Source organism: Cololabis saira, chromosome 4 (genome assembly GCF_033807715.1).
Source record: "Cololabis saira isolate AMF1-May2022 chromosome 4, fColSai1.1, whole genome shotgun sequence".
NCBI classification, from domain to species: Eukaryota; Metazoa; Chordata; class Actinopteri; order Beloniformes; family Belonidae; genus Cololabis; species Cololabis saira.
Genome location: NC_084590.1, coordinates 28,477,140 through 28,502,892, shown reverse-complemented (window position 1 = coordinate 28,502,892; position 25,753 = coordinate 28,477,140). Strand labels below are relative to the sequence as shown.

At 40.2% G+C, this 25,753-nt stretch overlaps 1 protein-coding gene across 1 annotated transcript in view; it reads left to right on the top strand.

Moving 5' to 3' along the window:
• Positions 1 to 25,753, top strand: part of grik4 (glutamate receptor, ionotropic, kainate 4) — a 182,189-nt gene that overhangs the window by 20,446 nt on the left and 135,990 nt on the right. Inside the window, exon 4 of the mRNA XM_061720530.1 lies at positions 10,582 to 10,747. Within this exon, the coding sequence (XP_061576514.1) occupies positions 10,582 to 10,747 (166 nt within the window). The remainder of the gene's footprint in view (positions 1 to 10,581; positions 10,748 to 25,753) is intronic.

Genomic DNA, 25,753 nt, shown 5'->3' with positions numbered 1-25,753 from the left:
GAGATCTTTTGACTTCAGATTAGCTGATAATGCTATTAGGTACAAATTTTATATTCTGTTACACATCGTTGCGTAATAGGCATTTATTTTTCATTGAGGCATAGTTGGAATCACGTTTGAAGTTATAAAAGCTCCATATCAACTTTACTTGGCGAGAGACGACACCCAAACGCTGTTCAGATTAAGCAGAATGTTCCTTTAACACTTTCTGGCACTGTCTCTCAGAATCAAACAGCTCATTTTCCGGATGAGCGGGATGGCATCTGTTCTTCCCATACGTTATAAATTCATGTTGTTTGTTGTTTTAATGACATCCCACAGTTCCAGAGTATTTGTTTGCTTAGTTGTCATAGAAATGGTTTAGTTGTTATCACATATCCAAAGACCAAATCCCATTCGTGACATGGATCTGTTGCCCTGATTTTAACATAATGTTGATCCCCAAAAAGCTCAGCCTGTTCATCTTTCGCAAATTAAATGACAAACTGACACTGATTATTAGATAGATTACTTTTAAACAACTGTCCTTTGCCGTTTTGGGTCACACTGTTGTCCTCTCCCTCATTGCACTGTATCTCCTCAAACAAACTTTGAATGTCTGTAGTCACGCCCTGAAACAAACCTCAGCGCTTGCCACGTTTTTGTCCTTTTCCTCCCTTCTGTTTTTTTTCTTTCCCCCATCAACTCCATCATTGTTTTTCTCGCTATGTCTCATTTAACTTAATCGGTATCACTAACATTGGACAATAAATGGCCGGTAAATCACAATCTGTTGTTTTATAAGCAAAACAAATAGACAGAGCAGGTGTTTGTTGTAGTTTTTTATGTCAAGCTCAGTCAGCGTCTGCCTCTAATCACCCTCCACGATGCTCACAATGAACCTATAGGACGTAAATTATCTCTGTTGTATCTGTCTTTTTCTGCCTTATACTTAAATGTTTGCTGTAATTTGGCTTTAAAATCACGATGTGTGAAGTTCTTTCTAGTTCTAGTCGATGTAGCTCCTTGCTGCAGTGCCGGGTCACTAAGCTGATGAATCTCTGTTAAATCACAATAAGACTTCAGCATGTTATAAACGCGTGCAGCTTAGCATTTACTCTTAAGGTCCTGCAAACGGTATTGCAAATTTGCTTTTAATGGCCGTATGCAACAGAACTTGGGCACTATTTCAGCCCAACAATGAGTCTAATAAAAGCAACAGATTTTTTTTATCGTTCTCTCTTTCTTTTTTTCCCCTCCTCCTCCTCACCCGCCAGTTGTTATCGTTGCTGGAATTCATTTGGATGTAAAAGGAAAAATTCCTTCTTCTGTATTTTTGAAACGTACACACAAACAAATCCCAAAAAGATTTCTATTAAGATTCAGCTCCTATTTTAGTCGTGTGTATTTGCACACGCCTCTGTGTTGGAGAGCTTTAGGAATTAAACATTAGAGTCAGGAGAGAAAGTAAAAAAGATTTATTGGCAGGTGCTCAGGAAGTCTCAGAACCGGGGTGGCATCATCCTTCACACATTTATATTCCTTCTTGGACTTCTAAAGAGCTTTTCTCTATCCCTCAAATTAGAGCACAAGTCTCCTGAGCTACTTAATGACCAGTCAGTGGATACAGCAGTCAATAGCTATTCTCCTTAGTATCATTTGCAATTTTTCTGAGGACACAGCATCATAGCTTAAGCTTTTATTGTGTTTATTAAACCAGAACAGCAACATATCAAACAAAACTTCATCAAGCATCATCAGAGTTTTACATGTTGTGACAATGAAAAGTCCCCAATTACGCAAGTGTGAAAAGCTATTATCCTTCCATGCAACAAGACGGTGAACCTCCAGGATTTTAAATATATATTTACATATATATATATATATATATATATATATATATATATATATATATATATATATATATATATATATATACAGCTTGTTTTTTTTTTTTTTTTATCTCCCTGCCCCCCCTTGTTCATTATTTGAGTAAACTTTTAAAATGCTTTTGGCTTTTTCAGACCCATGTAGAGTAATTTTCCTTATATGGGCCGATATGATACTTTTATTTCCATCCTCCATTATCTATACCCTGTTCAATCCTGCAGAGCCTGTCCCAGCAAAAGGTAAGGGTCAGGACAGATCATCCGTCCGTTAGAGAGATTTTTTGATTACTTTTATTTGTGTGAACATGAGTATAGGGTCACATTTTTGGTGAAATTTAATACCCAGCTACATTTGTTCCATGATAGGATGACACATGTACACACACCAGTGTACCGTATCTTTTGAATGCTTAGCTCTCTGTATTATATATTATAATAATATAAATCGAGGGAAATGTATTTTACTTGTAAGCTTTTCTAGGAAAAGCCACAACTTGTACATCTTTGGGAACAAAGTGGCAGACGAATGAGGTAAAATCTTAGTTAGGATTACAACATGATGAAAAATATATAATGCAAAATTTTGGGGGGGGTTTTGTAACAGAATTATGGAAATCTGTCGTTAAGTTTGATCAGAGAAGTTGAAGCCGCTGGTGTCACTCTGCACACGGTTCCTCTGTGTCATCTTCCTCCAAACAAACGCAGGTGCTTGTTCTGTTTCTTCCTCTGCATAATTAGAAGAGCACAGCTGTTCCCTCCAGCAACCTCTGCTGACCCTTTTCTCAAAACATTTTTGATCTTACTTGTTGAGGCCACACTAGAACAACTATTGTATTCATATCCAAATCCACCAGCTTGTCAACACTCTTGACAGACCTCTTTATTCGATTATGGACATGAATACAAGGAAAAACACTGACTCCCAGACGAGCAGCAGTGAAATGGATTTCAAGTGAGCAGATTGTGTTCAGGCAGAAGACTGTGCTTCGTATTACAATGCTGCTTTATTCCATCTTAGTCAGTTCTGTCAAGTAGCACAGATTTAGTCCGGGTGGAAGGAGGATCAGCCGATTATTGCTCAGTTTTTTTGCCAGCTGCTCACTGAATGAATGCACTGCCATTTTGATTCTGTGATTTGAAAGTCATCAACAACATTAGGGTCTCATGTCTCTCCATCAGCACGCTTGTGTTGCACTCAAAGGCCAGGTTCCCGAAGATTTGTTGCCCAAGTGTTTGCCAATTTTGTCATGTAGAATTCATCAGTGTTTTGTTCAAGAGGTGTAATTCAAACATTTGGCTCAATTCCCAGAAAATGATCAATCCCACTGTTTGATTAATGAAAACATTTTTTTAATGAAAGCTCCCCTTGAAGAAAATGTTCATTTAACAACCAAACTGTTTTCTTGTGGCTGATAAACGCATGCTCTCAATGAATATACAAAACAATTTACTGCAGAAATTTAACCTCATTTATTTAGGAAAGATGTTAAACACAACTTCTCAAATCAAGGGGCTTCTTTATTTATCATTGCTTCTCATAATAATACAGTTTGGAGCCAAACAACGGGTTTGAAATCTTTTTTTCTTTTTTTTTTTTTCCACCACAACACATTTACTGTGAGAGCAGTGGTGTGAGGAACAGGCTTCTCTGGAGGAAAGGAACTTTTTTCTCTCTTAACTCACTGATCAATGAGATAGAGATCTCATGGTCAATGTTCCACTCTCCTAAAAGTCACTATGGGATCCACGAGCTACTTCATCTTTATCACTAGTCTGTTTCTGCTCGAACCATAGGGACCTGATGTAGGCTCATTACCAGCACAAATAGAGACTTGGCTGTGGGCACAAAGACTACGATGTGCAGGCGGGCGGGGATAGAGATTGTTGATAGGTCAGTACTGACACTGCCACACTTGCTCCCAGTCTCTCAACTCCCCCGACCCAAGATATTTTTATTTGCCTTTTTTGAATGCCACCAGCTGCTCTCCCAAATCCTCCATAAACCACTTGGTTCAGAAGCCGATCAGGTCACTATAGTAGACTACCACCTGTGCTCCTCTATCTCCTATCACACTGCAATACAATTGCTGCCAACTCCACCCTGGCATTCCAGCTCTGGCATCACACTTGCTGACTGATCGGCAGTGTCTCCAACAGCATCTGTTCTGTAATGCTCAGTGGCCAACATAATTCTCTGGCTTGTGATTTGCTGCTTCAGTGCAGGCTACAGACTGCTGCGTTATATTATTGGAAGGTTTTCTACAACTGATGATCTCCAAACTGATTAGCTATGTCCATATTTGACCATGAATAGACTTGTTTCCCTCTGGCTTTTGAAAACTTTGTATTCCGCTCACTGCCTGAGTGGCTGCTGTCCTCTTGGCTGAAGTACTAAGTGTTTTCAAGGACAGTTCGGTCTTTCCACCAAGCATGTGCTGTGTGTACTAATTGATGGGCAGGTCAACGTGCAGTAATGTAAATGAGTCACTTAAAACATCACACATGAACGGCGCTAATGCTAACCTTCCTACAGCTGTGCCCCCTCCGTTTCAAGACCCATAAAAGTCCAGTGATACTTTATTAAACAGTTTTGTTCCATTGCCCTTCTGAGTCCAAGCCAGCAGATGTAGGAGCTGATTATGTCTGCCCTCCGTATGGCGCCACTGACCGTCCACTTCCTCTCTTTCTCCCCTTGCTCAGACCCCCTACTCTCAACCTCCTGTTAAGTTCACGGTGGTCAGGTAATAGAAGGAATTTGGCGCTTGTCAGACTAACAACTGAGGCAACCTAGAGCTTGTTGGACTGGACAGAAAGGAAATTAGCTTTCACTTTCACTCCAGCACAAAACATCTGTCTCCTCACACCTCCTCTTGCCTTGTCAGAATTTTGAATAGCCTCCTAATATTCAAATCTTTGATTGAAAAGCTGCGATCAGCTGAGCTTATTCAAAGCACACAACAAGTGGTGAAATACTGAACTGGGATGAGTAGGTTTGCAGTGGCTCTCTAGTTATAAAAGCTAATCTAAATCGATCAGAGGGCAGGCTCAGTGTAATTAAAGCTAGTGTATTGTAAGCACATTGTAATTGGGTTAAGGTAGTTTTGCTACGAAATAAAGGTTGCTCATTTTCCACTGCTCATTGTGTGCAAATACGTGTGTGTGTGGTACTTGTGCAAAGCCTATGTCCTCGAGAAGCTTCCTCATTAAACGCCTGTCAAATCTCTGTCTGCAGACCTGCCAGCCTTTCTGTCACACTGCAGGAAACACACTTGCATACACAAAGGGACAAGAAATCACTTCCAAATCAGGCAGACTCTTTGAGCAGTCTCTGTGTCATTCACAAACTCTGAAAGCATGGGGAGGAGAAGAAAGAGTGAAACTTTGTCTTCCTTTTTATAGGAAAAAGAAAAACAACAAGGCATCTTTTTATATCTAAATTACAATTGCTGTCTTGTGTTTTACCTATTTTTCTTCTTTTTTTTTTTGAACAACCATCAGGGATTTCAATGCTTTATGAAAACAAAGCATGTATTGATATTTCTTCTTGAGTAATATTCAAACATCTATTCCTGGTCCGTATTGACACAAATGTTCTGTAGGCCAGACCTTTACTCAGCGTTTATAATACATTTTTTTTAAATTCAAGCGTAATGAGAGTGGAAGTACTGTGATTCACTCTGCTCGGTAACATCTGGTGAATTTGTTCTGTGTTTTTGCCACTTTAGTGAATGAGCATACATTGTAATCACAATACCACAGTAACGGCTTACTGACTGAACACAAGGCTCCCGCAAGATGACGGGGTGTGGGGTGGTGTCAGTCATTTCACCTGCAGCTTTAATGAAAACAGTCAAAAAGAGACAAAAAGGGAAAATGTATTAATTGACATAAGGTTAAAAGGTCTAAAACTACAGACATGCTTCATGTTCAGTGAACCAGTTATGTATGTTAACTTTGGGAAATCTCTGTGATCTCATAAACCTGCTAATCAGACAAACGCTGCCCAAAAGTAACTGACAGGATTCTCTTATATTTTTGATTAAGTATTCACTTAAGACGTGCAAATATATACTGTCAAACACAGAACATGTATTTTTTCATGTGCCCCCTTTAAACAGTTTTAAAACATAAGAGATTGCATGTGCAACTGATTTAAACTTCACTCTTTTAAATTTAGTTAATCTATTCAATGAGTGCTGATTGAGGTTTTGCTTTTTCTCATTATTTGTTAGTCCTTATTACTGTATGCATTTACATTTTTCTTCTTCCTGTCCAACTGATGTTTAGCATTCTCATCCTCTCTTCCATCACTCACTTCATTGCCCTTTTCTTCTGTCAGTCAGGCTGTCAGTTTCTTCCTCGCTGTCCTTCCATGTTCTCTCTTTTTCTGCCTTTCTCTTGCACATTGACTCTCTCTCCTCCCCCCTGACACACGCCTGTCCTCCTCCAAAGCAGCCATGGAGGTATTAAATTCTATTTACAGTTAAGCTGCCAAATTATTTAAAAATGGAGCAGTTACCTTGGGCTTTATTGTCTGCCAGAGGTGTTTCTTTCTCCCCCCTCACCATTTTCTGATGTAATTAGTTTCACGCCATTAGTGTCACCGCCCTGAGCAAACACTTTTAAAAGAACAGACCATCTAATTTCAATGCATAGCTTGTTTACTACAGGAGTATCAACAAATTATTTGTTACTTTGAATCATCTGTTGTTTCATGAAGGTAGATTCTGACAAAACAGACTTGAATTTAGCTACTTGCTCAATGAATAATGCACAATTCATTATATGAATTACGTAAAATTATTACAATGATTTTACAAAGAACAGACTAGAAGCAGAGTGATTGCAGTTGTATGATTACTTTTTAAAGTAAAAACCATCATTAAATCATCAGTCCATCGGGGTGGAGCTGTTGAATTGTTTTTCAGGGTAGGATGGCGAAGGTATTGGTGAGGTATAAAGCAGAAAGTGAAGCTGCTGCAAGGACATTTGTAGAAAAGTTGTTTCAGTTTTTACTTTTGGGTTTAATTGATCATCACGGTGACTAATGTAGTAGTTGGTTGCTAATAAAGAGTCTGGTAAGTGGCTCTGTCAGTGGCTGACAGCTCAATCTTAGTAATGTGAGGATTGATTTCTTTCCTTCAAGTACTCCTGTTTAACTTTTAGTCTTATTACTGAGCATTTTGTAAGGTGAGGAGAATAGTAACTGCAACTGTTTTACAATAATTAATCCTGTGGCTGTAACTAGGGGAACTGTGTTGACGGTAATGCAGTGACAATGCGTCCTCTCAGCTTGGTCTTAGTTACATTTACATAATAGTATGTGGTATATACTGTTTGTGTGTGCACAAGTGAATACGGTTGTGTTTGTATAAAGACCTTCCAAAGCCTCCACTTCCCGAGATAAAGCCCACCACGGTGTGTCAGGGTCCGGAATAAGGGAGGAAGCAGACAGCACCAGGCCGCAGTGCTGAAAAGGAAGTAAAGAATTGACGGGAAAAGGGAACAAATGAATGAGTGGTAAACAATGTGGGGTATTACAGGATGGAAATAACAGAGGGGTAGTGAGAAATTGTACGAATGCAACGGGGAAGATAAGGACACACCTGAATGGGGTCTCATTTCCCCAGTGTGGTCTGTCGTCATTACCAAGACTTTAGGACTCCTTGAGAGGAAGGAATGGCTGTCAGTGGCGGCTGCTCCTCCATTCATCCTCACACCCAGGGACTTCATTGCACCCTGATGGGCAGGGACTGAAAACCAATTGAGGAGATATGGGTTAGAGGGGGAAAGCAATGTATGTGCAGTGAGAAGCAAGTAGACAGGCAATCTGCCATGATGAAGAGGCGTCCTTCTTGGGAGCTCCTCTTGGACCCAGCACGTCCTACCACATCCCCTTCAAGCCTCACCACGCTCTGCTGAAATGCTTTGCCAGCTGGCCGGCACGACCCCTACCAACCCCAACGCCTGTTCTTCTTCTCTTTCACTTGCTCAAAGGTCTCACTGTGAGGCCTTCCCGGATGTCTCCTTTCTCATCATCAGATGGAGAATTGACGAGGAGTTGCATTTCATGTGACGGAAAAGGAAAGAGGACTGTTTGCTTTCAAATTGGGATGTATTTTCTAATCAGCCTGAAGTACAGCAGCGTTGTTTGTTGCTGTCCTCAGGGACTGCTGAAGGCTGCAGAGTTTGGTGTAGTTTATGCAGTTTACTTAACTTCCCTCTTCACAGCAGAGATCAGATGGTGTTAAACATGCCTGATAGTACCTTGGGACTGGTGTGATAAATTCATTAGGAGCGGCAAAGGAAATTCAGCCAGAGCAAACGGAACACTTTTAAAACACTGCAATCAATCTCACTGAAAGTTGTACACCTCCATGTGAAACTGGGATGAAATAATTAGATAATTATGGATTTTTAATGAAAGCTCGTCGGCCCTCTGTCTGATCTTTGTTCTGACACCAGATAAAGCACATACACTGTACATCTCTTGATGCTCTTTGATGTACTGTGATATTCACAAAGTTTCCCTATAATACAGAAGCCCCATTATGTCTAAATAGCTATAATTTACTGTGTGCATTCATGTTTTAGATGTGATCCATTTTCTTTTTGGCTCCTTTTATGCTTCACTTTCATGTTGCTAAAATACATTCCCAGTAGAAGCAGTTGTAGCATTTTTGAAAGTTTTTTGTACTGTCGACCATGTTTGGACTGCCACTTTATTTTAATTTTATTTTGCCTTTTTTCACTCTTTCTCATAATTATTATTTATTTATTTTTACAAATTCTTTTTTTTTTATAGCATTGCAGTAATTTCATAATCACATGCCTTCAGACCAGTAAAGCACAAAATTCAGTTGATTGATCTAATAGTAAAGTAACATGTTTTGTCAAAGTCCCTTGAGGGAAGATTTTATTCAGTTACCTATGCTGTTATTTAAAGTTCCCATAATGTGCAGCTTTGATCCTTATTCATGTTGATCATGACTTAGAAACTGTGATTTGTTTGGTCAAGCAGCCTAAACCCAGATCTGTGCATCTCTGTCGAGTCGACTGTGTTGCAACACACAGACACAAACACCCCCGGCAGAGCTCTGTCACCCAATGTGCACCTCCAGAACTTTATGACTACATGTTGCATTGACACAGACAGCAAGAGACGTGATTGGTAGATTTGTTCTTTTTCAAATTTCAAGCTTTTATTTCTTCTTTGTCATTTTCAAGTCGGGTATAAGGATAGCTTGCTGCAATGTCTGTAAAGACGACCGATGCTCAGCATTTAGCAGCTCCAGTTGTGTGAAATATACTTTATATGCTGGAGGATTCCCTCACAGGACCTCTCCCTGGCGAGGCTTGATTCAACACCACTGACTCAACCACAAAGGGTTCAAGTGCAAAGGTGGCTGGTGGTTTTGTCTGCTAACCTTGCAGCACTCCCCCTGCACCCTGCCGCTTCCTGAGTCCGTGGATAGTTCTCCCCTGTGAACCTCTCTCCATTTGTCGGAGGGACGGGACACCATCGTCCCTGGCATGACTGTCGACCAGCGCCCAGACCACATTGCACTGCTGAAATATTAGCAATGCGCACTGACAATTAAGTTCTCTCCGAACAGAAAGTGGTTTGGTGTTGCCATGTTTGGAGGTGTGCCTACAGGAGTCAACTTAGCATGTTTTCTAACATATTTCAAGTTTGGGGATTGAATCAGCTGAATATATAAATTATGATATTTGCATAAAAAAGGAAGTGACAATTGGATTTGAGTTTCACGTATATGTGACTTGCGTGCTGCAAGTCACAAAATATCTTTGTTTAGCTTTGCCAAGATAAAAATAGTTTTACATTCAATAGGACCCTTAATACTTGCATATGCAGAAATTCCTTTTAAGGAGGGGGAAAAAAATCTTTGGAAGCCTTTGTATGAATTCTCTTTCAAAAATGAATATGTATTGCTCAATCTCTTGTGCGCCTCTTGAAATGACAGCTAAACAGCCGGAAAACTGGGTATGTTAGAATTAAAGCAATTTTGAACCTTTGACAGTCAGGAAAAGCATAATTTGTGCCATTTTGTTATTTATGTGCATTTTGTTAAAATAATGTAATTACTTTGCTTTGTGCCCTTCATTTTGGAGACTTGAAACAAACTAAAAATAGGTCTCTGATTCAGAAAAATAAAGCTGAGTCAGCACTTCATCTTATTGCCATTGTTTTTTTTTTGTGGCAGTGCACCAATTTAAAAGAACCACATGTGTCTGAAATATGGTGCCTACAAGAGGACAAACGATTGACCCAGGTTTAAATGAAAAATAATATAAAATGAAAATATCAGCAAAAGAGAAGGCAACAGTTTCTCTAACAAGGGCTTGTTTGCACGAGTAACGTTTGGATCCACACTGACATGATTTTCAGTGCCTCAGTCACTTAAAAAATGCATTTTGTAAATATGGGTCCATTACCATAGACCCCAGGGTGATCTTTGCTTGCAGTTTATCCTATTAAACTTGTTGCTACCAAGTCATTCTTTGTTTTGACTGTCCGCAGGCATCTCACTATTTTTATCCTGCAGATCATAGATGTGTGTCTATTCACTGTTTACTTCACAGCTATGCTGTCTGTTTCATTCAAACATATAAGTTTGTGCTAAAGGTCAAACTATTCAACAGCAGACAGTGAAGGTGCGGGCAGTAGTCTGATTTTGGTATCTCTGTGCAGGTGCCCTATGTCAAAGTGGCTCCAGAGGACATTCTGAAGGTTCAGTTCCCCCGTTTCACAACTCTGGACTTGAGACCGACGAACACCGACATCAGCCTAGCTGTGGCCGGCCTTCTCACCTTCTTTAACAGCACTACCGCCTGCCTCATCTGTGCCCAGGCAGACTGTGAGTATGGTATTCACACCCTCAAGACAAAATGCATTATCGTACACACCTGTGGAGAATGCTCACACACTGTCCACCCTGCATGTTTCAGTGGTGCACAAACATGTTTGTTTAATGTCTGCCAGGTTTTAACGCGTGCTAGCACACACGGGCTTTTTGCACATGCAAACTGGGATCTGACAACAGATGCAGCTCTTATCAACATCTCACCCTGTGACATGCTTTCATCTGAAGCAGCTGCTGCTCTCCACAGCTACAACTCCCTCACCGCAGCACGCTCGACTAAAAATAAATCCCATTTCTACAAAGTCCTTTCCCTGTTACGGCATCAATGTCATCATTAAGAAAACCATGTAGCGTGTTTAGCTCTGTCCTGTGGATGCGTTTTTAACCCTCACTCTCAGTGTTAAGTACCATGTATGCAAACCCATAACCATGGCTGAGGATGCACCTGGAACCATCCACCAGTGATCTGACCGCCTTCTTTTCGAACCCTCTTCTCAAGATACTTGAATGAGTGACCTTAAAACAGCTTGCAAATCCCCTCAAGGAAAGTCATTTTCATCAACAAAGAGGAAGATTAAATGACCGCTTGTTCCCACCTTCTTGAAGTGCAGCACGCAGTAATTACAACTCCCCAGACAAAGGGTCTGTAACCCTGTGACACCAACTAACCTTTTTTTTTTCAATCAGATCACGGCCTTGAAGAAAGGAAATTTGTCTGTGATATCAATCGTGTGTGAAACAGCCCAGAGGTGGCCTTTAGCCACTCTGAGACACCCACCCTGATTTTCTCAATTCTCTTCTCTTCGGGGCTTCAACTTTCTCTTTGATTGTCCTCTGGTCTTTAATTTGGATTCTCCTTTCATTAAAAACCTTTGCAATTTGTCCCTTAATGGAGCAGTGTGTAGGACTTTAGTGCAGTGGAATTTCAGATGGAAGCCATCTGACAACCCCTTGAAGGATTTGTTTGTGGTCTGCAGAAAAGCAGCATGGTATTAAGGGGCAGCAAAGTAAATTGGGCAGAACTTGATGTTGTCTAAATCACACACCACAAACAATGTTGAAATACGGTTGTGTTGATTGTGTCGATTTCAGGGAACTTTTCTTCCTTTTAATGTTTATTGACCGAAAGGAGAAGTGATCCAAATGTCTTCACATCCTTTTCAGAGACTGATATTGTCACACAGAAGACAATTACTTTAACTTATTTCTGCAAACGATGCTTTTGCAAGCCATTAAGGAAAGAATGCTCTTTTCATACACTGCCTTTGCATTTTAGCTCAGTTCTTTAAATAAGACAATAAAATATGTGGCGCTGTTCATCTAATGCCCTATTGACCTTCATTTTCTTTTCATATATATATATAATATAATATCAACATTTTATTTTAGTTAACTGATTTTAATGCCATGGTGTGTAAAACCTTAAATGAAAGTGGGTGTTATTTCTTGACAGCCACTGTAGGCTGTAGACGGGGAGTCAGGATTGAGAGAAGAGAGTACGGGATGCCATTTGGCTTATGTCTTGGAGGGTTAATGACTTGGTCAGGAAATGGGAAGCGGTAACTCCCCCTAGAATTATACATTAGCAACCAGCAGGAGACATTCCAGGAGATGACGCTACTCTATTGATTGCAGTCTCATGTGACCCTCATTCATTCAGTAGAAAAATGCAACAAATGGCAGTATGCCTGGACTTGTGTGTATGTGTGTGTTTGTATTCGAAGCGTTGTTGGTTCAGGCCCGTGTTCAGCAGCGACATCAGCTGAAACTCATTTGAGTTTGGCTCATGGTCCAGCAGCCCCGCCCCTTTCATCAGCTGTTTTGCAGTTAGTTGGTCAGATGGCAGCCTGCTGTCTGTCAGTGGCCCATCCACATACGCCAGATTTAATCATCCAAGCCAGTGACAGCCTAATAGAGTGTGGCCAATTCATTAATATTTTCCAGTAATGGCAGAGGGAGGGAAGGTTGAGGAATGCCCCAAGGCATGGAGCTCACCAGGGCTGACATTAATCTCGCTAACCCTTTCTCTTAGCGGCATTGGGTTCAAAAGAAGCTGAAATCCTGTTACTCTGGGTCTTTTTTTTTAAAGTCATTTTTAAATGCAAAAAGAAATAACACCCATAAGAAGCATGCACACGTATACTGACCAAGGCCTCCACATTTGCATGCACGTTGCTCCCCAAGTTGCACGCACTGTGCTACAGCATTACACTTCCATTAATGAGGCTATTGCTGCAGCTGTCAGTGAGATGAAAAAGGACACCCGAAAGGCTGCTGCAGGTACATGATTTTTAAGTTTAAGAAAAGTAAGCCTCATATGCTGCTAAACATTTTTTTTCACCCTTCTTGGCACAGTTTGGGAATTGGCTCAAAAGCTTAGTTCACAGCTTTCTTCTTTTTTTTTATCCATATTGCAGCTATAATAGGAAACAACACCTCTCTAGTGTGTTGGATCACTCCGTGTTTTCATTATGACGTTCTCACTCCAGAATGACTTGGGCTAATTGTTCTTTTTAGTGGTGAGAATTGCACGCCAGCAGCATTCAATGAAGTGCTGTTTTGCCACAATTTAACAATTTTCTATTTCTTTCTATGAGTAACTTCTGCCTTTTCGTGTGTCACGCCAAGATCTGTTGCCACCTCAGGTCAGTCATGTGGAACGGACTCTAAATGTTAAATATAATGCAGATGAATGGATAAAAGGAACACAGATGAAGCTTTTAGATGCATTTTGAAAGGCGGGAATCCTAAAAGACTTCAAAAGAAAGCAGCTGGAGATCTTTTCTTGGTTATTGATGAGGTTTCACCTCATATCCCAAAGGCTTCTTCAGTTTTTATTTTCCAAAGAGCTGAACTTTTTCAGAATTGAGACGCCTTTTGGATGGCTCTCAACCAGCACTGAAACCCCTTAGATGGAAACGAGGAGCCTCTCCATCTGATCCCTGGGGATGACAGTTCAGTGTACTTTTGACCAAACGCAGCTAGCAGTAATCATGCTCCGATCTAATATAAAGCTAGTAATGGTGAAGTTTTTGGTACCATAATTTTTTCATAGCACCTTCCAGTTGTGGGTTGAGGTTTTCAACGTAACTAGGAGTGTGTGCTATATTTGTTCCTTCTTTCTTTCAAATGAGAAGGCTTTGGTTTTAACTCCTAAAGGAATCATATGATATTCTTTTGCACAAGTTGACACAGCTCCTTGTAGTTGAGAAACAATTGTGGCATACTTTGGATCAAAATACTACAGAGATACTGAGTAGGGTTTGGATAAGAACGGGAGGCTGGATAATTCTACTCTTGGCTTGGTTAGTGACACAAAGTCCCTGCCAATCTGAACGGCTCACAGTATTACAACATTTCAAACTAAGAGGACCCCAAACAAAAGTGCCACAGTTGTGTACTTCAGAACTTCACACACTCAGATTTTCTCACTCTGTCACTCAGACTCTCAAGCACAGAACAAATGTAGCTTTTTCCAATGTTTCTATAAACAAACATTGTTTTGTCTTTCCTCCATTTGGTCTTAAACGTTTTGATCTGTTACTTTGACCTTCTCTGTTTAAATATGACAAATTATATACATGTTGTGCCATCCTTTGTTACCTCTCAACTTACCTTTGTTTCGATGGCAAAACCATTTTAGACGATGATTTTCTCAAATAACACCTACTTAAACACTGCAAAATACAAAAAGAAAAAAGGGACAGACTAGGTGGAAAAGAAACGTCTGTACATCTCGTCACATGGTGGTGTCTGAATGTGTGTGTGGATGGGTGTATGTGGCTAGTAATGTAAAAAAAGGCTTTAATTAGGCAACAAAGCTGGAAAAAGCATGATATAAATAGTCTATTTACTATTTATAAAACAAACTTGCATCATGGCAGTATGCAGGTAGTCATATAATCCAATCAAATGGCAAAAAAAACATTAAAAAGAAGGGGGAAAAGAACGATAAAAGACAGAATGACAAATCAGCACCCCCACTGCCCAAGACACAAACATCCCACATGATGATGCCTTGTAATTTTTAATACCCTCATATATATTGTTGACTAATAAATATCAAGAAGGCTCCCGGTTAGGGCAGATTTTTAAGCTTGGCTAGCATTAACTCATAAAGTTGTAACAGTCGTGGGCTCAATCTAGGGCCTATAAAAAGCTGTTGATTTGGATAAGAGTCTGGTAAATGTATAAACTTAAATGTAAGGTGTCCATGTTAACACCCTGAGCACCTAAACTGGCTTGAGCTTCATTTATGCTTCTCGTTAAATCAACACTGATTACATCACATCTGTGTGTCCTACACCAGTGCGCATCCCTAGACGCATCATGGTGATGTGGACTTAGTGTCTTTGGCATGCAGAGTTTACATGTTGGAAATTGCTTTTCTCAAATTTACAGTAATGCGACTATGAAACAAAAATGTAAAACATGATGGACAGCAATTGAATCTGGCTTGCTTTTGAAGCTAAATAATCGAATCAAATGTTATTGTAACGTAGCCATGCAGAAGAAAATTACATTTATCTCTTTAGAGTCAATAAGTGTCCGCCTGTGTTATATACAATATTATTTTCCTATTTTTGTTATCGGAGCTCAGCCGATTCTTGATTATACTCGGTTCAGTCATTGTACACATAATCTCCTTTTTATATCTTCTCTCTTGTTTATGTTACCATATTAGCAGTTGTAGTGAGTAATGTGGTACATTTATTAGCTTCTCACCTGCCCTTAGAACTGGACTTCATCCAAATGTTTCTCTTTTTATCACCCCTGTTTGAAGCACATGAAAAAACTAAATTCAGCAGGACAGGAAATGCAAACTAGATTAAAGATCTAACTGCAGACTAACACAGAAGCAGCAGTTCACTGCTAGAAATGCTCATAATGACTAACACTGGGCTGTTAGTGCTGCTTCTTTTCTATTTCTTCTTCCCCCTAAATCAGTGATGAATAATGCTTCTAATTCACCTTAATGCTATTATTAATTATAACAGCAAGAGAACTCTTTATTATTTGAATTTTTTAAATCAGGAGCCACCGTCGGTGTTTGATTACTAGCCAGAGAATTACATTTCAGTAAATCAGGTACAAATTCATCTATCATTGAATCTACCATTTTTTTATTAAGTATTACTTTGTAAAATGTCAGCAAAAAGATCAACCCATCTGAACATATGAAATGTGTTTTAAGAGCTCAAGAGATCAGAAATGGTCCGAAGGAGCAGATCAAATCACCATCAGAAATAGCAGATGGATGACACTTAATATTGATGATTCCATATTTTTTTTCCGGGGGGGTTAATGGGAGGGGGACTGTGCTCAGATATGTGCTGAATGTTTTAACCCATCACCTTGTCTGCAGCACTTTGAAGTGACAGCCCCAATGGTTACAAAGCCATAAAACTAAGTCTGACTTTGCTGCAGAAGCCTACATGATGAGCAATTATGTACAGCTGTCAAAAGGGCTTTTAGGTCTTTGTTAACGCTTCATCTGTGACCAGGGGTTTCATTACATACGTCAAGGAACTCAAAGTCAGCTGCTGTTCTGTATTCACAGGTTAACGCTTCTACACCACTGGTGGTGTTGTGGCAGTGTTCGTGGGGGTGGGAGGTGGCTGTGTGTGTTCAGAAATCCAAGAGTGACAGCATGTGAATGTGAAAGGTAATTGAGTGATCGGCTCAGCTGAATGTCAGCCTTTACCTTTATCTGCGTCTGAGAGAGAGCCTGGCCAGGTGTCGTCCATGCCAATGAGGAAGCTTGTTCCAGTTGTGTACTTCTACACTTATGAAGACCATTCATGATATATATTACATATTTAATGGATTGAAAATCCACCTTTCATTAGCCAGCTACAGCTATTTCTTATTTATAAAGGTTACAGTTAATCGTGCCTTGATGGTTCATGGGGCTGCTTTGTTGAGCCTCTAATCACCCAAGTGCCACGTACAGTGAATGACGGTAACAGTAAATTTCCGGTTTATCGCCCAGGCCTAATAGATGGATGGATGGATGGATGGATGGATTTCGGGGTCATTTGCTTTTCATTCTTCTGACTTTGAAAAGAAAAACAGCTTCAACATGTTCATAACCTCAACCTATACTTATCAATCCACATCCCTATGAAGAGTATGAGTCAAAATATTTTATTAAAATGCATCAAATTTTAAGTGTTTCAACTTTTCTTGAAAAGACAAAAGCATGTACATCGATGCTTTTTCAAATTCTGTGGAAAAGATGAGGCTTGTACTTTCCAGACGACACACACGCAATCCCCACTGTCTTAATGTGCGAGTGTGGAGGAACCGAGAAGCCTTAACTACAGAAAAGCACATTTTTCAAAGAGCTACATCTTTATCATTTGATTGAAATTTGTTCACCAGAGCAAACAGTGAGAAACATGTCTGCTGTTAAGCACCCAAGTGAAAAATGACTCCCCTTTGATTTGTTTTCAGCTAGAACACAGAAAAAAAAAACAAACAAGAAAAAGTGCCTTCTTCTGTGTGCCTCTCTTTGTGTGTCTATGCTGTTTATACGGCACTATTTGGTACAGTGCACCATCTAATGTCACAAACTCAATGTGAAATGGTATTTGATGCCCTGTAAGATGTGATAGAGAGTGGATGAAGGAGGCAGGCTAGAAGGGTGCTGAGGCAGAAGCTATTTCAAGCTCATCAAAGGGATTCTTCGTTATACTACAGAGAAAGCTGAACTGACAGGTTCAAGACATAGGCAAGAGAGCCAGCCACAGCCAGGAGTCAATGTCTCAGGAGTGCTCAAACACAGGTAGCCAGGTACATGAAAGCAAACTGATGGACTGTCATACAGACAGGCCATAAGATGGTGACACCGGGACATAATTATAGGATGTTTAAGACATAATGTTAAGAGAAGTACTGCAGCTTGTGCTTATGTGCTTTGGAAAAGCTGTAAGAGTGAGCTTGATAACTTCAAATTGGTTTTCCCAAATAGGGGTCCGTATGACAGATGAATTGCTTTGCTTGTTGCCATGGCAAAAAAATCACATTACTAATCTGTTTACTTCACACGAGTGTCATATTACTATTACTTTAAATGGATATGGCACCAACTGCTAATGATTTTCCATAAAGCTGTGTCTTTCCTGTCTGACTTTCAAGCACAATGACAAGTGCAATGTGTTACATATTGGAATGTGTAGAATAGAATAATTCTTTATTGTCCACCAGGCTGGAAAATTATCTTCGGCTCACCAACATATAAGACGAGGAGTTCTAAAATCACAAGTATATCATAAAAGCATGGATAAAAGACAATAAAAGCATGGATAAACGACAGCAGGTGCAGCAATGCATAGTGAAAAGGGCCTTGGTAGGATGGAAAATAAACAAGAAACCTAGTGATGAAACTCTGTACTCTGAGCCAGTCACATTCTTGTTGTCCCTCTGTGCCAGTCAGAGGAAAATGTTTTAATAGTTGTAGCTCAACATTGGTGATCACACTGCAAAATTGCGTCCACAGTTTCATGATGACAGAAGTTATGAAACAGGTTGATGAAACACTTAGAACTTCATCACGTCCCGTACTATTTCATGTTAAATTCACTCATAAAGGATCATATCATATGCCACACTGAGACACCAGCATTATGCATGAAAGGTTGATTTTATTCAAAACCATGTTTTTTGGACACTACTACTACTACTGTCATTTAGCAGACGCTTTTATCCAAAGCGACTTACATCTGAGAGAACAACACAAGCACAAAAATCACATAGGAGGGTCCAGCTGGATAAGTGCTGGTCAGACTGCTGAGAGTCCAGTTGGACACAGGTGCTGTGGCGCCAGCATCTTTATCTATATATATATATATATATATATATATATATATATATATATATATATATATATATATATATATGTATATGTATATGTGTGTCTTTTTTTTAATATATAAATAAGAAAGCGACACCATTTTGACGTAAGTCCATGCATCTTACTAGATGCCGAAGTGCTCCTTAAAGAGCTGGGTCTTTAGCTTGCTGTTAAAAGTAGGTACAGACCCTGCAGATCGGACAGAGTTTGGTAGGTCGTCCCACCATCGGGGAACAATGGAGGAGAAGAGTCTAGCTCAGGGGTCGGCAACCCAAAATGTTGAAAGAGCCATATTGGAGCAAAAACACAAAAAACAAATATGTCTGGAGCCGCAAAAAATGAAAAGTCTTGTATAAGCCTTAGAATGAAGGCAACACATGCTGCATGTATTTATATTAGCTATAACTGGGTACTCGGCTGCAAAAGTAGCATGCTAATGTCTTTCCACATGACTCTTTTGGTTATTGGACAACTTCTCGCTACAGAGCAAACATTCAGGCAATGAATGCAAATAATTAGCTCCAAGAAACGTTGAATCTTCTACGGAAGAGTATTAGGGCCATGCAGGAGAAAAAATATTTGAGAAGGGAAGATTGTTTTTTATTTTGCACTTTTATTTTGAAATGTCGAGAAAAAAGTCGAAATGTCGAGATTAATGTTGAATACATGCCTTTTTTCTCAACATTTCAACTTTACAGTATTCACGAAACCTTGACTTTTTTCTCGACATTTTACTCGACATTTCGACTTTTTTCTCATCATTTCAACTTTTTTCTCAAAATTGTATTTCAACATTAATCTCAGATGTCTTCTTTTTTCTCATCATTTCGACTTTTTTCTCGACATTTCGACTTTTTTCTCAAAGTGCACCATAAAAAAGAATTTTCCCCTCTCAAATATTTTTTCTCCTGCATGGCCCTGATACTCTTCCATACAAATCTTCGTTAACAGAAATGTTGAAATGTAATATTTATTCTACACATTTTTACAGCATTGGAAAACGTTAAGAATGTTTGTGTCATGTTTGTCCTCCTACAGAAACCATATTAAAATAAAAATTATATTTCCCTCTCCTATCTATTTCCATTTTCAAACATTTTTGAAAAAGCTCCATGAGCCACTAGGGCGGCGCTAAAGAGCCGCATGCGGCTCTAGAGCCGCGGGTTGCCGACCCCCGGTCTAGCTAATGATTTCACGCCACGTGGCTGGTGCTTCCACCACCACGCGTCTTTCACTGGCTGAGCTCTGAATCAAGTAGTGAAGACACTGCTCCAAATGCCGTGCACAATGCCTTTCATAATGGCGCCGCATTTAGACCGACATTGATTTTTCCAATCAGATGCAGCAGATTTATTTTATAGACCTGTTAGATGTCCTGTAACATTAACATAGCTGCAAGGATCGTCTGAAAACATTTGAGGAACTTTAGATTACTCATGGTCTCCCAGCTGCAATGAACAAAAATGTTTAAATTCCTTTTTTTTTCCTTCATCTGTATATATATATATATATATATATATATATATATATATATATATATATATATATATATATATATAAATTAGTCTTGCAACAGAGTTTTTTTTGTGTGTTTTGCGTATGTGTGCATGGGTGTGTGTGTGAGTGTGTTACCTGCACCAGCCCTTTTGACAGTCTACTATATTTTATTGATCCCTGGGAAAAAGAAAGAACAGGGGAAGGAAAGACAAGACAGTGATGAGTGCGGTGTGTAATGTGTTGTGTTGAAATAAAAGGAAACATTTAAACATAGGACAACCAGGAATTTATAAACAGAAGATAACAGAGAGACATTTTTATAAGTGGGTTGTGTGTGTATTGTGTGTGTAATGTGTTTGTGATGCGTGTACTGTAGGTCTGTGAGTATATTTCTGTGTCAAAGCTTGGGGGGGACCGGGACTTTCAGGGCAGTCATTACTGTGGTTAAAGCGGTTTTCTTACATTTTGACAATAAGTCCATTACATTACTTTCTAGAATAGTCCCACAGTATTGGTTATATTGTTAGCAAGTCATATTTAGTTTTTTTTTTTTTTTTTTTTTTTTTACTTTACTACTTTACTTTTAGTTTTTTCATTCATCTTTTTTTTTGGTCATTGAAAACATTGATATTTCAATGATGTTTCATTACAGTGTGGATGCTTTTCTGCATGGGGAATTTCTGCTGTCACTTCTGATACTTTACCACCTGATATACAGTATAAAGAACAACCATAGCAACAAGACAGTTGTTTACCAGAGGGCGCAAGCTGCAAAAGCCAAAATAATACCCAAATTGAGACCCCAAATTCCCAATGAGGTTAGAAAGACACGTTGTGGATGTAGCGCCGGTGCAAAGCAAGAGGAAGATGAAGTTTGAACCCTCTCTTCCCTCATTCCTAGTGGGGAACATGAGCTAAATGCTCTGCCCAGCTTTCAGACGTTGTGGCCGGCCAGAGATTTGAAGGGTAGAAGCATAAGTAAAGGTGATGGACTTGCAGTGCTTGTCAAAGACAGATGGTGTAATCCAGGATGTTCTACTGTGAACTATAATCTGTGCAGCCCTGATATTGTGCTGTTAGTCGTACGGTTCATCCCTACCTCTACTGAGAGAGGTCACCAGTGTTATTTTAGTAGTGGTGTGCATCCCGCAATCAGCTGGTGCAGATGCTGTGTGTGACTTCATCAGCTCAGTTGTTGCTAAACTACTGACACAAAACTCCAGTGGATTTGGGGTAATATCTGTAGATTTTCACAATTTCACTGTTTCAACAATATGTCAGCTACTCCACTGGAGGAAAAAAAAAAAACTAATGTTGGATTTTTTTTATGCAAGGGTCAGAGATCTATACAGCTCCTCTGCATGCTCTTGACAAGTCAGATCTTGATGTGGTGGTGTTTCTCTTCTCCACCTATATGCCCATTGTGCGGAAGCAACCATGAAATGCAAGGAGGTGGTCACAAGAGACTAAAGAAACTCTCGCAGGGATGTTTTGAGTGAGTGTGTTCCTGACTGATTCATGATTTTAAGGATTTGTGAATTGATTCGGACTGGAGCACTGAAGACTCAGACGTGAACTTGAGCTTGTGCCTTAACTGCATTTGGACTCATAAATCCGAGTCAAGTCAACAGATTTTATTTGATTTTACATTTACATTAAGTTCTATATTAATTTCACACAAGATGTATGACCCCAGATGCCATCAGTTCATGTCTTAAATTCATCATCTTGAGGAACAAACTAATGGTGCTAAAACGTCAGGAGAAAATGTCCGGGTGGAGCTTGCTGACTGATGAGCTGGAGTTTAAACTGTATTGCTGTCCCCTCTCACAGGCTGCCAGTCTGCTGCTGCCATGCAGAGCTGTAGCTGTGGCCTGGTGATGTTACAATGTGGCAAGTGGTGCAGTTGGCCACTCAGTTAAACTGTTTATGTATAAGTTAACGTAAGTTTTACTGATCTTATTGGAAATCACTTTGAAAAGAAACACATTTATTGAAATAAAAGCATGTATAATAAGAGCTGCTGATGCAGCTTCTTTGGAAAGAGCAAATGTGATTATATCAGATACACTGTTTTATCCATCCTATAACAAAGGAAAACACTGTAGTGACCATTGTCTCAACAATATTCATACTATATTAAGTAATTTTTCTTAGTGATGTAAAATAATAATAGAATAGCGGTGGTATCATTCTGCTTTAAACAAACAAACAAACCAAAAAAAAACAACACATTTAGCCCCAAATGGGCCCCTTCAAGGGTATTGGTTATTCTTTGTGTCTTGTCCCTGCCCTAGACAAAAGTTCACAACACATGCACAGCCACTATGAAGAACTGGCCACATTCGCCTTGCAAAGCAGGGGAAGTCTCCTTCTGGTCAATGCCGTTTCATTCATGGAGGTAGCTGCCAAGCTATCCTCCAGCGGGACCCTGGCTTTTTCCTTGGTTGAAGTAAAAAACGTATCTAATTTGGTCATTTTTGCTTTGACACCGTCCTGGCTCTTTTTTTCTTCTTTTTTGCTGCGCTTTTTTGTTTGAGCTTGCTAAACATGATGTTACGCCATTTTTGTCATCTATATTCTTTTGTTTACTTTTTTTTCTTCCTGAAAACTCATGTCATCATGAACTTAACATGACTGACAGGTAGCCCATTTTCAGAGTGATGTCCGTTTTGATTGGATGACTACCTCACACTTGATGGCCTCATTGAGCAAATGGGTTTGAGTTGAAGTTGAGCAAAGCTCAACTTTTTAACTTTTAAAAACACCTCCTCGCCTTCTATAGAAAATTAGTGGGATGCAGGCGATGCGAGTGGTTTGTCACATGCAACCGACATCTGCCACCCTGAGGACTCAAGACTGGACTCAGACTCAAAGTTTGGCCACAACACTGTCATTTGGACAAAACAAGCAGCACTGTAAGGAAAGGGTTCTTTGATTCATACAGCATTTAAAGGTATTGTGACATCATTTTTAACATGCTTTTAACACTATTAAAATTCTTGGCCAACATCCCTCAAATGTGTCTAAAAGAGTGTAACAAGAAAAACTTCACTCTAGTACTCCATTCCTGGCTTTTTATAACAGTGTTTTTTTGCGCCGTGAAAAACGGGTCCTTTTCCCCCTTTCCTGTCAATCATTGCTCCGCTCCTCCTCCCAACCTCCTCCAACCAACTGCTACAAACTTCTGCCGTCTCCACACACACGCGCGCACACCGACCACAAACACCCACACACACAGCCCAGACAGGGCGACTACAGCCCGGGGATGAAGTCCAACCGGGACCAGAGGACCGGGACCGCAGCTCCCCGCGAGCAATACGCTCACAGCGGCGTCGGAGAGTTAAGCCGGGAGCGACAGGCGAAGCATGCACGGAAAAGCAGCAGGGCGAAGCAGACAGTCCACAGCAAACAATCATAAAAATAAAGGCATGCAAGCAGCAGTGTCTCCTTATCTTAAGTCCAGTCAGTGGCCGCGGGTCTTCTTAGCAGTTTTCCTCCGGTGATTAGAACAGAACAGGCTCTAAACAGCTCCGTGTTAAGCCTGATTTATGGTTCCGCGTTAAATCGACGCAGAGCCAACGCCGTGGGTTCAGCGTACGGTGCGCGTCGCCGCGTAACCTTACGCCGTAGGCTCTGCGTCGGTGTAACGCGGAACCATAAATCAGCCTTTATGGTGCGCTGGAGAGGAGAGGAGGCAGGGAGCTGGGTGGAGGGGGCGGTGATTTAGCGGGCCCTGACGTCACGGCCCGCCACCAAACCAGGTGCGCCGTTTTTGCACAGTTATGCGGAAAATCCCAGAAAGCACACAATACACTGAATGTTAAAAGATTGTTGTTTTTTGGGTGTAATTGATGTCAAGACACCCAACAAAACACAAAAAATCAAGAAAAATGTGTTTTTCATGTCACAATACCTTTAAAACAATTCATCCTGCTTTACTGTGTAAGAAACTCATGAAGTTTAAGGTGGATGCATCTATTGCATGAATTACTGACCACCTGATCTGAAACCACAGTTTATGAGACTTAACGGTTGTGTGTCTTACCGGGGGGTCAGCAGCACAGGAGCACAACAGGGAACTGTACTCTCACCATGCCTCTTCAGTCTGTACACCTCAGACTTTCTGCCAACAGCTATAACCATCTACAATGACACTTTAAAATAGTGACAGTTACCACAACATTGAATTGAATTAATGTGCATGTTTGATCTATTGCTGCATTTAACTCTGGAAAAAAATAGTTAGACGTTATTATGACAAAGTCTAAGGTACTTGTTCTGCCATCCGCCCCTGTTTGTGTTTGCAACACTCTTTCTACCTGTGTAGACTACTATGTGCTTTGTGCTTTGTGCTTGTCACAAAATATCACACAAAAAGGCAAAACAAATATCAAGGTCACAAAAATACAACCCTCGTGCCATAAATCTAGGGCTTTGGCAAGGATTCAGGATGTATTTTCCTCTCTGTAACACACTTCACAATTCAGTTTTAATTTCCTGTTTGAAAAGTTACCCCATAATCACTGAAGATCTTCTAATATATGAAAGCAATGTGACTTGTAAAATGCTGCCGGGAATGGTTAGATTAAGTCAGCTATGCTTTAATTAGGCCAAATCCCACTTACCCAACCAGACTCAAATGGTCTATTACCATGGCATAAAGTACAAGAGAAGTAACTGGGGAATCCCTTTATGTTTTATAACTTTAAAATGATTTCACGTGGATTTATTCTTTTCAGAAGAATAAATCAACATAAGCTATGCACTTTGTAAATGTGTCATGTGACCTGGACGAATTCTGGACTAAAGTCAGACAACCAAATGTTATGACGGTAAACATGAAGATGACAGAGTAGGTGCTCGTGGATGCAGAGAATTAAGGGTGACTTTGGACCATGCAGATGGAGGTGAATGCTGATGATAATCATGCGTGGAGAATGAAAGGTAGAAGGGAAAGTGAATGCAGAACAGGTCAATAAACAAGGAGGGCCAGCAGGGCTGATGGAGCGGAGCTGGTCAGAGCAGGCCGGATGAATATGATAAATATGAATGAGAAGCGCTGGAAAGACATGGGGAAAAAGATAAGGAAGAACCAAAGAATATCAGCAAACTAGGAGCAAAACCTCAGCAGACTGTTCAGCCAAGGGATGGGTGAATGGTAAACTGAGATCCTATACGGCACAACGATGGGACCATGAGGAGCTGTCAAATTGATAGATACAATCTGGAAGGCTGGTGATGCAGCCTGGAGGAGATGTAGAGGAGAGTGTCACGTCCAGAGATGAACACGCAGAGAGAGGGAGAAACACGAGAAACACAGTACACCCATCCTCGTGTTTCTCGTGTTTCTGTACTGGAGAAACAGAAGAACGAGATCAAGTGGAGAGTCATGGTCAACAACATGATAACCTTTTCTCTTTTGGCTAAATATAACTTTAGTTCAGAGGCTATAATTGTAAATATATTTAATTAGGATACTCTTTCCTTCACAAGTACAATTGACATGGTTTTGTGTGTGTGTGTCTCTGCGTGTGTGTGTGTGTGCGTGTGTGTGTGTGTCTCTGTGTGTGTGTGTGTGTGCGTGTGCGTGTGCGTGTGCGTGTGTGTGTGTGTGTGTGTGTGCGTGTGCGTGCATGTATGCACGT